Here is a 14,702-nt window from a genome sequence, read left to right as displayed (position 1 = left end):
TTCATATCAGTAGCAAATACTGCTTTATGAATATCTTTTCTAGACAAGATGAAGGCAGGCTCATGCAGTATGAAAAGACCAACATCATCCCAGTTTGGGAGCTGCTCATTCTTTTTTAGGCACATAGCAAAATGTGCCACCTTGGTGATGGCAGCATTCTGTAGGCCACATCTCACAGTAGGGCCTGTGTTTCACATGGCCTCCCTATCATGAATTTAAATCACATGGGACAGTGTGCTGCTGCACGTCAGACTCAATAAACATTGAAGCCAATTGAAGTGACCTCAGTTGCTCCTTGTAAGGCTTCCCCTCCAGACCCTTCACCGTCTTTGTAGCTCTCCTTTGGACCCTATTAATAGCTTTACATCCTTTTATATTGTGGCACCCAAAACTGCCCCCAGCCCTCGAGGTGAGGCTGCCCCAGTGCAGAGCAGAGTGGCACAGTCCCCTCCCTTGCCTGGCTGGTGATGCTGTGCCTGATGCCCCCCCGGACACGGCTGCCCCTCCTGGCTGCCAGGGCACTGCTGGCTCATGTTCAACTTGCCATCAACCAGGACCCCCAGGTCCCTTTCCATGGTGCTGCTCTCCAGCCTCTCATTCCCCAGTCTGTCTGTACATCCAGGGTTGTCCTGTCCCAGGTGCAGAACCCTTGTTGAGTTTCATACAGCTGGTGATTGCCCATCTCTAATTTGTTGAGGTGTCTTTGCAGGATCTCTCTGCCCTCAAGGAAGTTGACAGTTCCTCCAATTTAGTGTTATCTGCAAACTTACTTAGTATTTCTTCAAGTCCCGCATCCAAGTTGTTTATGAAGACATGGAAGAGCACAGGGCCGAGGATGGAGCCCTGCAGAGCCCCACTAGGGACCGTGCTACACAAGGTGATGTCTCAGCTCTCTCACAGCTCCAAACTGGAGAAAGAAGACAGCCAACAGAAGTGACATTTCAGAACACTGCATGCCTGTTCTCCCCTTTCAGTCAAGATTTTCTGCAGTAAAGGAATACTGAGTCACCAAAAAAACTATGGGAAAATTGCTCTCAGATGCCAAGACAGTCTTAGAACTGGGGCAGCAGGAATCAGCAGCAGTGTTACCAAAGGCAATATGTATCCCCCTAGCTGAGTGATGGGACTTGAAGTGCAGTGAGGGCATTTGCTCACTTCTCATCCAAGGAAGGAGGCCAGCCTGTATCAGGAATCAAAGCAGTGTAACAGGAGAAACTCCTGTGAGTGGGTAGCAAGGCAGTGCAGCATGGCTCTGAAATTGTCTAACATCTCGATGAACTGGAGCAGAATTTACATATAAATGATGTCAAACAGACATATTCTCTGTAATGCTTTGCAAGTAACCACCTCAATATTATTCATTTTGATATGATTCCACGCTGTGAAAACATGCATGAGCCGGAAGAGTTTTACTGTGTTCTACAGGCTAGAAAAAACAATTATGAATAAAACCAAAAAGCAAATAGTCATTATTATATATTGGCAATTTACTTGATAATGGCCCACATAGTTACAATCAGCATCCCTTATGTCAGAGTTTCATGCTACAAGTGCTCTCACTGGCTTAAAATAGAACTGCTGTGGTATACTGTGTTGAATTACCAAGTAACCGAATAATAATAATTAAAAAAGAATTTGAAAAAACTAAACTTCAATTTACAATGATTTGCAATTGAACACTGAAATTTTTAAATCTTTCAGAGTCTTTAATCCACATTTCCAGAAGGTTCCTGATTTTTTCTCTCCCTACAAACAGACAAACATTTTTGCATCATTATCAGTAACCGCACCAGTGATTCATACTTAATTTACTCTCCAGAAAGCCTCAAATGCTCTGCAGATTGAAGTGTATGAAATTCTGATCTTGCATATAACAACAGGCAGTGGAAACATCATCTGTAAAGATCAGGAAGAGGGACATATGTTTAATCTCTTGATTTTCTGCTGAGAGAAAGGTTATAGCAATACTTAACACTACTTGAGACAACAAAAATGCAAGGGAAGATAGAATTCACTGTAATTGGTAGTGTGCTCTCAGAGAATGGATTTTTTTCCCTATACACTCTTTATAAGTAAAGAGTAAAATCACTTTACCAGCTAATTCATCTCTCTACTTAGCTGTTCAACAATTTAAAATCATCATCCATTGTCTTTTATATGACAGCAATAGACATGGCGAAACCTCTGGTGGATTTCATTAAGTCTTTGGCAAGTCTTCCCTATTTGGGATTAAATCTCTTTGTCTTTTTTTGGGAAATGGGTGGACATTTAAGGTTTATAGTGAGCAGACAGTTAAGCTTCAGGGCCTTAAACTACATGTATGCTCAAAGTGGAGTTTCTCAGGCGGCTTGGCTGTTTTCCCCAGAGATTTAACATCTGTTTGATCTCTACTGGAAGACTACCCACTGTGAGATCCCCTTAACTGAAGATGTCCCCAGCATTTATATGCTGCTTCTGGGACTTTGTGAACTGCCTTGTCCCCAGGAAGCACTGCTATCATGGCAGTGCATAAATCAGAACTGGAACTTTGATGTAAATGGGGCTGAATCCATTAATTGCTTTAAGAGTCTTTGTGATTTGCATTGTCCCAGAGGACATGCAGTTATAGTGATTCAAAGATCATACCACGCTTTGATGTTGCCAGGGCTGGATTCATTATTGCCTGAAATTGTAAGAACAAAGCTTTACATGGACACTGGAAATTAGCTGGGAGCCAATGCAAGGATGGGATTCATGTTATTTCCTTCTCCAGGCTTAATGAGCCTTGGAAGACCCCAGCACTTCCTTGGTACACAGGAGTTTAGTTTCTCTTCTGGATTGCTGTAGCCTGGTTTGCGAAGTTTCGGGCTAACAGCCTGTGCAAGAGTCTGCCTTACTGCACACATGAGGTAGCTTCTCTGAACATCTTTCAATTGTAAAAGTCACCTTTCAGCTCTGTGCCTAGAGTCTTCAAAAGCTGTAAAGATATCTTTGCTCATGGATAGGTCCTTGAACTCCAGAGCCCAAGTCCCATTGTTCAGAAATTGTAATCATACTTCAGAGCCCAAAGTTGCAGTGTATGTACAAATTTTAGTCTAGCTCTGTGGGCCAGAAAGACAAGTCTATTACTTTCCCAGGATGAAGTTAATTCATTATACTGTGTAGAAAGCTAACACACATGTAAGAAAGAATTCAGATTCATTTTGTAGTCTGCACAGAAATAATTTTAAAATATACACATAGAATTGATAAATGGGCAACAAAATAACAGTAATGAAATCAATAATAATAATAGTAATTAGCAATTCCTTTCCATTTTCTAGACCAAGCAAGGAAGAGTTAAAACAGTTTGTACCAATTATTGACTACAAGATCTGCAAATGATTGCATAAAATTTCCAAAATATGCCTGCAAGCTTCTATTATTGATGTTGTGCCCCAGGACATGCACATATGGATTTAATTGTCTAAAGCGTTTTATTAATTAAATTGCTATGATTTACCTCTCCCATGTTAGCATTTACAGTTTATGAAACAGCTCGTAATTAGGAAATGACTATACTGATGTTGCTTGTTTACTTTGCAAGCAATATATAATAGTGCCACATTCCTCTTTTTAAACCCACTCTCCCAGGCTACCTTTTTTTTCTAGCCCGATTAATAGGCAACTGCTGCTGGTGCGTTAAATTGCTTTTTGGATATGCCAGGGCTACTGCTGCTGTTGGAGTGCACAGCAGCATCCTTCTTCCCAGACTGGAAGCTTCATCCAGAGCTCAATGGAGTTAACGGACCTCTTCCATTGGTGTGTTTTGGATCTGACCCAACAAGCAAAAATTGGTCATTTTTTTTTTCCCTAAATAGAGTATCATGTTGATTGTGGAACATCCAGAATACTCTAACCAGACACATACCACTTTATTCGCAGAGACAAGGTTTTGTGTTTTCTTTACTGACTCTCAGAAAGATTTTCTAAAATACTTATGAATAGATGCCCTGAAGTTGCACAATTGAATTTATCCAAATGAAAGACAGGCTGTAAGTTTAATGCGGAAGGGTATTTGCAAATGACTAGATCAAAGATGCATCAAAGGTTACTTAGCTGATGAAACAGATAATCCATCTCTTTCTGAAAGTTAGTATTACTAAATCTATAATTTAATTCTACAGTCTCAAATTCTGTACATTTTTTTACTTATTTGGAGAATGCAGACACTATATAAATGGCCCATATGTATATATGGAGGAAGAGGGAGAGGAATGGAGGAATTACAGCAGGCAGTTGGACTTGATGATTTTTGTGATTCCCTTCCAAAAGAAATTTCTATTTTATTATAGTCTAGTCTAGTCTATGTTGCAAGAACAGAATGGAAGAGAGTAAAACTTTCCACAAAAAGTCACTTGCTAGCTTATATAAATATTCCTACTCTGTTTTCATTCTCCTACTCTTCACACTGGGATAAGATCTGACATAGGCATGGCCTCTTGCACTCCCATAAATTCCAAAAGCCTTTACAATCCTTGCTGATGCCAAGCAACTCAGTACTCTGCTCTCACCTACTGAGTTCAGGGATAGTAGGGACAGGCATAAAGCAATTGATGGCATTAATTCAACTTAAATCTGTGCTGGCTCATTTGTGATGCAAGCTAAAACCTACCTGCACCTTTGGTTGAAAGTTGCATTTAAAATCAGATATTTTGCAAAGGAAAAATGATATGAGAGATAAGAACAAACAGGACTTGGGATGTTCACATAAAAACTGGTGCTTTCCTCTGAAAGGGAATTTAATCCTTCATATGAAACAAAAGTCTTTCTCTTCTTAAGACTTCATGTTATTAGTCTAGCAGTGCAGTAGATATCTGGGTAGTGTCACATCTTGGATTCCCCTGCCAGTGAAGTGCTTAATAGAGGCCTTTCACCAGACACCAGAGGAAAAAGTGATCTTTTAACTAGTTACTGTCATTGTTCTTAGCAGACTCAGACTGTTTTAGTGGTTTTGGTAAAACATGAGGTTCTCTCAGAAATTATTGCTGCCCCTGTGGCTTACTGAGCATTTGGTGTGTAGTGAGTTATATTTCAAAGTGGTGAACTAATAAAGGAGCTCTCTACACGTAAAAGTTCTTTTGTGAGAGATCATTAAATGGGATTTACTGACACTGTTGTCTTGACTTTTGATTCTCTTTGATGAATGAGTGAGGTCATGTTCATCTTCAGTTGGGTTGATAAGTTAGTTTCTTCCTCCTTCTTTGCTATCTATGTAACAGGAATGGAAAATTTCTGTAATCAAGTAATGCACTAGAAGAGAGTTAAAATCAGATAAAAAGGGAGCTTTCATGTGGAGTCTTATGTAATGTCCCTCATTTAATGTCTCAAAATGTTCATCAAAGCAGTTCTGCTTAGTCCTATGAAGCCTGATAAGAAGGCAACAACACCTTTGAAAACCAGATCCTCATTGTAGATACAAAAAACCTGAGAATGTTGACCAAAATACCACTGATCCCTCAGGGGCAGACTCTCATGTGACACAAATATTCCTTATTCCAGGCCAAGTTTTTCAAACATTAACGAATTAGTCTCATGCTGGTTTACTACTGTAAGAACACTGGTAGTCTTATTGGTACATTCACAGTTATGGAAATAAAGAGTAATTTCATAGGAGTCAGGATATATCCTCCTGCATAAAACCGGTGGCAGAAAAATAAAAAGTCTAATCTTTTTCTGCTGTTTCCAAAGTTGCCATGGACTAAGGATATGGACATACCCATGACTTATCTATCCTTAGGAAAAGTAACAGGGTGGTTATTATCCTACACTTGCAGAAGAAGCCAAGCCACACTGATTCAGTGTTACCTGGTCCCTCATTCCTCTTTGATTGATGGAGAGTGGCAGGAAGGTGATTTAGAGGAGAAGCCTGATCTGGGTCTAGGTTATTGCTGTAGAGCCCAGGAAAACTCTCCTGTGTACAGGAACTGGGTACAGGCCATGCTCTGTGTCAGCTCTTCACTCCATGTGAAAATCAGCTGTGCATATCTACTTGATGCTCTGGTTTTCCTGAGGGTAAACATATGAATGAAAGCCAAAGAGTCCCATCACATCTCACAGGGGTCCTTACCCGTAGCTACTGCTGCCTCTTGGCGGAATCTCTCTTTTCCCATCCGCTACTGAGAAAGCCTAGAAAGATATACTGGAAAGCTCAACTTCCTGCTCTTGGGGTGGCAAAGTTTGCTTTCCCCGCAGCTGGGAAGCTTTGGGTGGACTGTACCTAAATCATGTCACAGGCTGTTCCCTTTGTGAATGCTAATGCACCTCCTTCGCCATCACGTACATGCTTCAGGCACCTCACACCTTCACAAGGTGATTTCATTAGGATTCCAATTAAAAGCCTGTGAAGAAATATCTCTGTTGCTCTTTTCCCTGTAAATATTGTAACTTTGGTTTGCCACTGGAATTTCAAAGCCAGTATCTGTGCAATTAAAGTACCAATTAGCTGCTTTTCAGTTTCATTTTCTCATTCAGTTCTGGGTAAACTCCCTTACTATAGCTAATAATAATAAAAATGAACTAATCAGAAAAAAAAAAAGAAGAAATGCATGAAATCCTCAAAGATATGATCTAACCTTTATGGGACTCAGAAAACCACTTAGCACCAGCACTTGTTATAATGTTTAGCTCCATGAGGGCAGCAGCGGTATACCTACTAGCGTAATGTTTTTGCCTCTTTATAATATTAATTGATTGAATTTAAAATGGCAACATCAGTGTCAGCATGACATCTTCAAATCCCTACCACGATTTTCAGTGTGTGTACAGAGCATTTCTGGCTGGAGCAGCATGTGGACAGCCTCCGGCTGGTGCAGAGCTCTGCTTGAGCTCTGTGCTTGGCTGCTGGAAGCCCTGAAGTGTTTTCCCCTTATAGAACAACTCACCTTTGCTATAATGGACAATGTAGCAAGCCACAAGCGCTGGATATGGGTAATGCTGCTGTGCACTCCTGCACCCTATTGAAGCTGTTTGCTTCTAAACTAAAAATGACACAGGAAAATTAATCTAGTACATACAAAAAGAAGACTGTTTTTAAAGGCATGCATACATATCTTGCCACCAAACGATTTTTTTCAACAATAAAATGTCATTCCTAACTGAGGGCTTGGTGCAAAGCCCAAGAAAATCAAGGAGAGTAGTTTCTGCTTATTTCTTTTGGTTATGGATAAAGTCTTTCAAGCAGACATTTTTTTCTCTCATCCATAACTCATGTAAGTGATGTGTAGAATCCCTGATGCAAAAAAATTGTGCTTTGTAAGAAATAAGGAGCAGGAGTTTTTCCTTGCCTTGTCACATCTAAAATATACCTGAAGCTGTGAAGTAATGCATATTACTGTGGCCATAAATGTAAAAAGATGTCATACGCAGGACCAGATGTTCAGAAATTCTCAGTTTGCACAGAAGGACCAAACTATGTAGCCAGAGCCGTGAGACCAGTCCTTGGATGACATCAGTTGCAGCAGTCCTCTGGTGGCCTTAGGGCAGGATATGATGGCTGTGGATCCATCCCATGGCTTCTAGTGGCCATCACCACATTAGTCCATATTGACTATGGTCTCTTTTCTAAGCCACAGATAAAGGTTGTCATTTCAGGTGCCCAGAAACAGAAGCTAAGCCCTTTTTTTTGAGCCTTCACTTGAAAATTTAGCCTCATATATGCCTCTGCCAAGTAGCTGTGAATAAATGCTACATTAACAGGGAGATTCCAGAACAAGCGGAAGCCACACTTGGCACCCAGGAAAAGATAAATCTATGCCATTTTCCTCTTCCATTTTATCTCTTGCGACAATATTCATTGGCCCCAAGTGACATATTTTATGATGGCCTTTTTTTTATTAAGCACTAAGCAAAACCTGTATTTCTCCAGAGCACTAAGGGACCACCAGTGTGAATCTGTCATTATCATGCTAAAGAGTTCTGCTCCAAGAATAGTGTGACCTGTTCGTTTGTATGTTAATAGAGCTTGTGTCTAGAAAGATTGGAAGGCAGTCTTCCACCAGGCACAGGCTGCTCCTGAGAACAATGGACAGGGCTGCTGTGTAATAACAACAACAACAATAATAATATAATCAGTACCTTTCCCCTTCTATAGCACCTTTCATCCAAACCACTCCAAGCACCCTGAAAATTAATTAGGCCTGACAGCAATTCTGGTACATTGCATTCCCAAAGATCTGTTGTGGGATCTGAGAGACTGTAGATGGGAAAAGAGTGAGATTTTCCCTGAACTCCAAGGGAAGTCAATGGGAGAGCTGTGGACAGAAGCTGGAGTCCTGATTCATACTTCCCTGAAGTCAGATTATAAGGCAACTTTGTCTAAGAACACAGTGAGTTTAGAAGACAGAGAAAGAAATATCTCAGAAATAAAATACCCTTATCAGTTATTAATTTTCAGTCTGGGGTCCTGAAATCAGCTTCTGTATAAATACATAAATAAAAGTTCCCTGCTTTTCAGTGACACTGAGCATACACAGCTAGATCTCAGTTTAAGTCTAGACATCTCAGTATGAATTTAAGTATCTTGTTGAAAGCATCTGGGATTCAAACTGGTGGCAATTTGGCATCATAGGTAATGGAAACTGAATATTTTCTTGATGTACAATTGATCTGTCTGTTTGTATTGTGGTTAAGATGTAACATGTCTGTGTTAGAGTAATAGAACCATCTCACAGGACCAGGTTATGCTGCAAAGATATTCGGCTGACAGGGAGATAGAGTGATGAGAGCTCCAAGTCCCGAACAGCTTCAGTGGCATCACCTGAGGTCAGGAGAGACAAAAGTCTGTGGAAGCACTGGGAAGTTTTCCTCATACACACCCAGAAACCCCAATCCTTCTATAAGCACAAATTCATCTCCATTTTGTGTGGTTACATCTCTCCCATATCTTATCCCTTACAGGGATATACAAGTGAACTCCAATCAGCAATATTAAATACTTTTGAAATAAACTCAAAAGACTCACTGCAGAGAATGGAAAAGGTTGTCTCTGCTTTTTACCCCAGTCTCCTTGTCATGTAGATAGAATTAAGGGGAAGGATCAAATCAATTGCTCTTCCTCACTGGGTCCAGATTTAAAAATACACCTCCTCAGGAAAGCTGTGAATTGCACATTCCCAGCTCACTACTTGCTCTAGGCAGTTTTTCATATCACACAAACAGTATAAACGGGCTGAATTAAATGTAGTAGGGCAGGGCAGGGCTGGAAAGTTAAAGTTTTGCTGTGTCCCCAGAGTTTCATACTTTGCAACTCAAGATATCTTTGATTCTCCTTGTTGGTCATTCACAGGGACTGATAAACAGAACAAAGTAGGTGCTTCTGTACAGCAGATAAATTTACACCTTTAATCAGGGGGAGAGTGTGTGTCTCAGCTTTGTACCTGTGCTCTTTTGTGCACTTGCTGTTGTGCTGACAGTGGATGCAGAGCAGACCATGAAACCAGCAGCATCTTTGCCCTGAAGAGCATTTAATCTGAGCGACAAGGAGAAACAAGTCGTACATAGAATTATTTTGCCATAGGAATAAGGCAGTTTCATCTGGTCAATTACAAGGACATGTATATAAATGAAGAATTTAGAGGAAAAAACTAATTGCTTTACTGAAATAATGGCAGGTACCTGGGAAGAGATGCATAAAAAAGACTAAAAATGATTCATTAGGCAGGAATCAGAAGGGACCTCAAACACACACCAAGGGTTTTCTTGCTGCATTCAGATGAAGCCAGAAGTTGGCACTGTATAACTAGGAGATTTTTTTTAGAATTCAGGTGGAAAGTGTCTAAAACTGCTGTATAATCTGCACTTCTGGCTCTCATCCATGCCATGGTCTGGCCACATTATGTAGAAACTCTTCCTGTTTTTCTTCAAGGATTTCCTATTTTATGCTAAGGATTAATGCTGTCTGTCACTCAACAATATATCAGATGACCTAATTTACCCAGCAAGGTAAATGTCAGACAATAACCGGAAATACCATTTGATAAAGTAACAGTAGAGTCTAATAACAGGGTTTGTATAAAAAAAAAAAAAAAAAAGGAACACTGGGTAATTTCCATTTGATTCCTTTTAAGCCTGGAATGGGTTGAAGTTTACTTGATTTCAAGGAGGTAAATCACCCAAATCATACTCTGTCTGTGGGGATTGAAATCCATGATAGAGGGAAAGTTTTGAAAACCTGAGAGATGTGACAGAAAAAATGAAGCATAAGAATAAAAAAAAATGAAAAAAGAAAAATCAAGCAGAATGGAGGAGACCCAAAAGAGCAAAACTGAGAGAGAACACATTTTGGAGACGCTTTCTGTAAATGAATTTTTTTGGGTGCATCTTTGCTTCCATACAGGTTCATGTGTTACAGAGTTCATTCAGGCTAATTGAACCTAGAACATTTTCAAAGGTTATTTTGCTAATTACTGTATTCAGAGCTTCCCATCAGCCATGCAAGGCTATGCCACTTTAGGCCACTTGATGTATCTCAGCCTTATGGTAAAACTAGCAATAAAATTTACTTAACTGATAGAGTCATATCAAAACCAGCAATATACTGCTAATTGTGACAATCCAATTTAGAAGTGACAAATCGGCTAAGGAAAAGTTAGCATCAGCCCTTGAAAGCATTTATGACCTTCTTCCGAAGGGCAACGACAGCATTTTGGTAAAAGAGCTAATGTGAGTTAGATTAGGGTTACAAGTTGCTCTGGGAATTACCTGTCAGCTAGAAGTAGAAGAAATGATGTCTATTTTACTAAAGTCCAGAGAGGTAAATTTTGTTGCACGTTGTGTGAAACTGTTTTCCTAGGTATATTTTAATTTGAAAAACAAATGTTATTACATTTTTACATTATTTACAAAGCATATAATTATGTAGCCAGGTTCCCATCTTGTTTAAGAGGGAAAAAAAGCCTCCAAAAGCCCCTGCATGTCATGAGTTCCAGTCTCAAAGGGTGACATAGGAGCACAGTATGTGGGGGTGGAAAAAAAAAAAAGGAAAAAACAGAGAATGTTTAACATTCAGAATTTGTCCACAGCCGATAATTTATTGGAACTCATCTGTAACAAGGTCTGGCACTGATTTATAAGTTGATTTGAAAAATAAATAAAAGTGATAGAAACCTGCGTTTGGTTTTAATGATAGACTGTTGCAGCATGAAAAGTAAGGTTATGAAACATTGCAAGGAAATTAGATATTATGCCCTGAAGTCAACTGCAGCTACCAGCCCATTAATTGTTAGATATTTATTATTAAAAATTTCTTTTCATGAGTGACTGCAGAATATTTGCACTCTTAAAGTTGTTGAGTTCTGACATGAATGAAGCATATGAAGCTCATTTTTTCTTCCCTCTCTGTGTGTCCATGTGTGTGTGTTTGTGTTTGTGGAGCTGACAAGGTAGCTGACCCAAGAACGTGATGAATCTTTCCTGCACAAACCAAACACACAAGTGCTGCCTCTGAATTGAGACTGAATAGAATAATGAATACTGGGAGGTTTGCTACTGTTTTGAATTTCAATAGCAAGGGGCTTGACAGTGCTTGGAAACAAGTCTCCCCGGAAGTTTCCAGTGAAACGGACAGCATCCCCCAAAAGCTCTGACAATAAGTATGGATAGTGTGTGCTCCAAGAGCTGAACCAATTATACACCAAGTGCTGCAGAAAGGGGAAGACAGGTAATGAGTAAAAATAAGCAGTGTATACTTAAAAAATCAAAAAGAAGGCAAGTAAAGTATCTTTTCTAAAAGTCCTCTAAAGCCCTTGGCAAACTGAGGCACTATATCGTGCCTTAAAAGTACAGAGGAAATCCAATGAAATCAACTCTGAAAAAAACCAAGTTCACAGAAAGGTAGGACTTTCTAACACATCCTCCTGCTTCTCCACTCCCACCTTAGGAAACAGCCAGCACCAATGGCTTATGACAAAGCAGTACCTAAGGAAAAGAGCATGAGTAGGACTGCTGCCTATGATGCACACGAAGGAGTGAGTGTTGATTGCCACTTTGACCTGCTGAGTGACTGTGGGTGCTGACCTGCCTGTAGGAATACAGATATTAACATGCCTTTTCTCTTAAAAGCACTTTGAGGACAACCAAGGAAAATGACAAAGGCACAGGGAAAGAAATCATATTGTTTTATTACTACGTGGTTGTTAGATTGCATTGACATCTAGACTCACAAAACATTGCCCAAATACATTAAGGGAAATGGTCCCTATTTCAATTGGCCTATGATTTACCTGTCTCAGAATTTTCTATGCATTATTAACAGCAGTTATAATAATTAAGTATGGTAATAATGTGACTATGGAAGCTCAATGGAGGAAGATAGGATTTAAAATCTTTGCTAGTTAGATTGTCTAAGGCAAACCGTGCTGAGCCTGTACAGTGTTTGGATCATAAGAGGCAATTATTGACTCTGTCACGGGAAAGCAATACATGCATCCTTGTTCCTCTTTTCCCTTCAAGGTTGCATAAACAGTTTAGCCCCTTTCTTCCATCCTCATTTCACTTGGAAAACTCTCTCTAAGGTTTTTTGCTCTATACAACAGGATTTCTGGAATCAGGGATGTATTCACACTTCATCTTTGGGATGCGAACATTTCTTTCTCCATCATGAAATACAACTTCAAGTATACATTACTGTTCTTTCCTTGTCGCTATTTCCGAGTTGTTTCTAATGAAGATAAAATCAGGGAGGACAATACTTCCTCTTCAGAACATGGATTTAAAAACAGAGGAACTTTTATGCAGTGCAAAAGAAGACAGGCAGCTATTAAAGAAGATTCACAGTTATAGGCAAATATATTAATAGTGGGGTTAGCTCTTGAAATGAGGATTTATAACATGCCTTAACCTAATCCCTCATTAAGATAATTTATTCCCACCCTCAAGGTCGCACATCACAGCTAGCACTAGGCAAATAATTAGTAACAAACAATTTATTTGATCAATTTCAACTCCTCTTTTAAAATGAATTGTCAGCCAGTGCAGTACAATTTTCTCAAATATATTTATAATTCAACATTATTTTCCAATTTTTGTGACGTATTTGTAGCTTGTTGTTTATCTAGGAAGAGCTGGGTGCTTGATGGTAGCTAGTCAAGGCATTTTGAATTTTACTTGCTCAACACTCATACTTTCAAGATATGAACACTATTTCCCCTAAATAAAGTTGAGTACATGAAACTTTTAATCCATAACTCACAGATCACAACGGGAGTTCTTTGCTCTGAGGTCACGCTACCCAAGAGGCTCACAGCTCCCTTTGTAGTAAGGTGAGAAAGAGACCTATTTCTAACCTGCTGCTGAGACAGACCATCCTGACATAGTGAAGGTTGCAAGCCTATGTGCTAATTAAGGTAGCCTTAGGAAGTTACTGCATCAGAAACATTTCCCGATGAAACTCCATCAAGTATCCAAACACTTGCTGAAGTACTGGCTAAGCTTCTTGCTCATCTGCCCTTCTGCCTGCTGTGGAGAAACCTGTGGGAGTCTAGTTAGTAAACGTGGCATCCAGAGGACTGAAAGGCTGTGAAATGAATTGGGGTCTCTGACACAGCCCTATCTGGGCCACCACAACAGCCCTGGAAGGTATTTTCAAACTACATTTTTTCATGTTATATCACTCAGAATGAGAACAGTTATCAAGCTAATGAAATTCTCACATCTCTGTCAGCTGATGGGAATAAAGCCAGGCCATACAGTTTCCTAAAACAGCAGCGTAAGGCCACTGACTGTAAGTGCAACCTATAAAACAAAGGAAGAGCAATACAGAGGTTATGGCACAAAGGCACCAAGCTGGGATCCAGCAGGTCCACATTAGAGTCATTCTCTCTTCTTTTCCTCTGAAATGGGGAGAAATATCTTGTCATTTTTCATGTGTGGCTGACTGCCTGTTGGTTTGGTTTGCTTCCCATGACAAAGGTGACTTTGCACCACAGGGCTGTTTGCAAGGCCGAGCTGGGTATGCATTACCCCAACACAAACAGCCACAGCTACGTGGTTCAAATAAACTCCCTTAGACAAGTACTGTAAATCCAGAAAATTCAATTAAAGTTACACTTATGAGACTATGGAGAACAAAGCAGAGAATGTAACTAAAGCCCTCAGCCTCAACTCAGCCTGCAGAGACCCAAAGCTGTAACTATTCAGTGTCAGAGAGGCATTTTAGATCTTCAAATTAGGCACTTTTAAAACAATGCTATAAATTTTTCCCTCAGTGTTTTATCCCTTGGGTGCCTGGATGCAAATCAGGGAAAAGGTGTGGGGTGTTTAGGATAGGAGGGTGAGTAGGTGGGTAAAGTAACAAACTGGACTGTTCTGATTGGGGATAGTTATAACCTCTCCACAAAATTTATATTCTGTGCATTTACATTATCAAAATGTGAATTTAAATTTAATTTAGCTCAAGACTTTCCTTAGGATAAACTATTAAAAACCTGTTACATTAATGCCAATTAAGAAACTCTACTAAGTACCAGCACTCAATATTCCTAATGAAGACACCATCAAAAAATAAAAAAACCCGTACACTCATGCAGATCTCTACTCCAAAAAAAGAGGCTACAGCAAAATTAAAGAATAACAAGTAAGTACTTTGACAATTTTTCTCCCACTTAACTGCTGTTTTAGAGGACTTTTGAAGTGGCAAGATCTTGGAAGGATAGGTAAAACAAACCCCAGTATTTATCCACATCAAG

General features: G+C 39.7%; 1 protein-coding gene across 1 annotated transcript in view; it reads right to left on the bottom strand.

Annotated features, from left to right (window-relative positions):
- Nucleotides 1-1,685: 1,685 nt before the first annotated feature.
- The window catches only part of SLC35B3 (solute carrier family 35 member B3), a 42,613-nt gene continuing 29,596 nt past the window's right edge, over nucleotides 1,686-14,702 (bottom strand). Inside the window, exon 9 of the mRNA XM_082281518.1 lies at nucleotides 1,686-1,896. Within this exon, the coding sequence (XP_082137644.1) occupies nucleotides 1,826-1,896 (71 nt within the window). The 3' untranslated portion in view covers nucleotides 1,686-1,825. The remainder of the gene's footprint in view (nucleotides 1,897-14,702) is intronic.

This window comes from Coloeus monedula, assembly GCF_965178545.1.
Source record: "Coloeus monedula genome assembly, chromosome: 1".
Taxonomy (NCBI): domain Eukaryota; kingdom Metazoa; phylum Chordata; class Aves; order Passeriformes; family Corvidae; genus Coloeus; species Coloeus monedula.
Note: the sequence above shows the minus strand (reverse complement) of the source record. Positions and strands in the feature narration are given on the sequence as shown.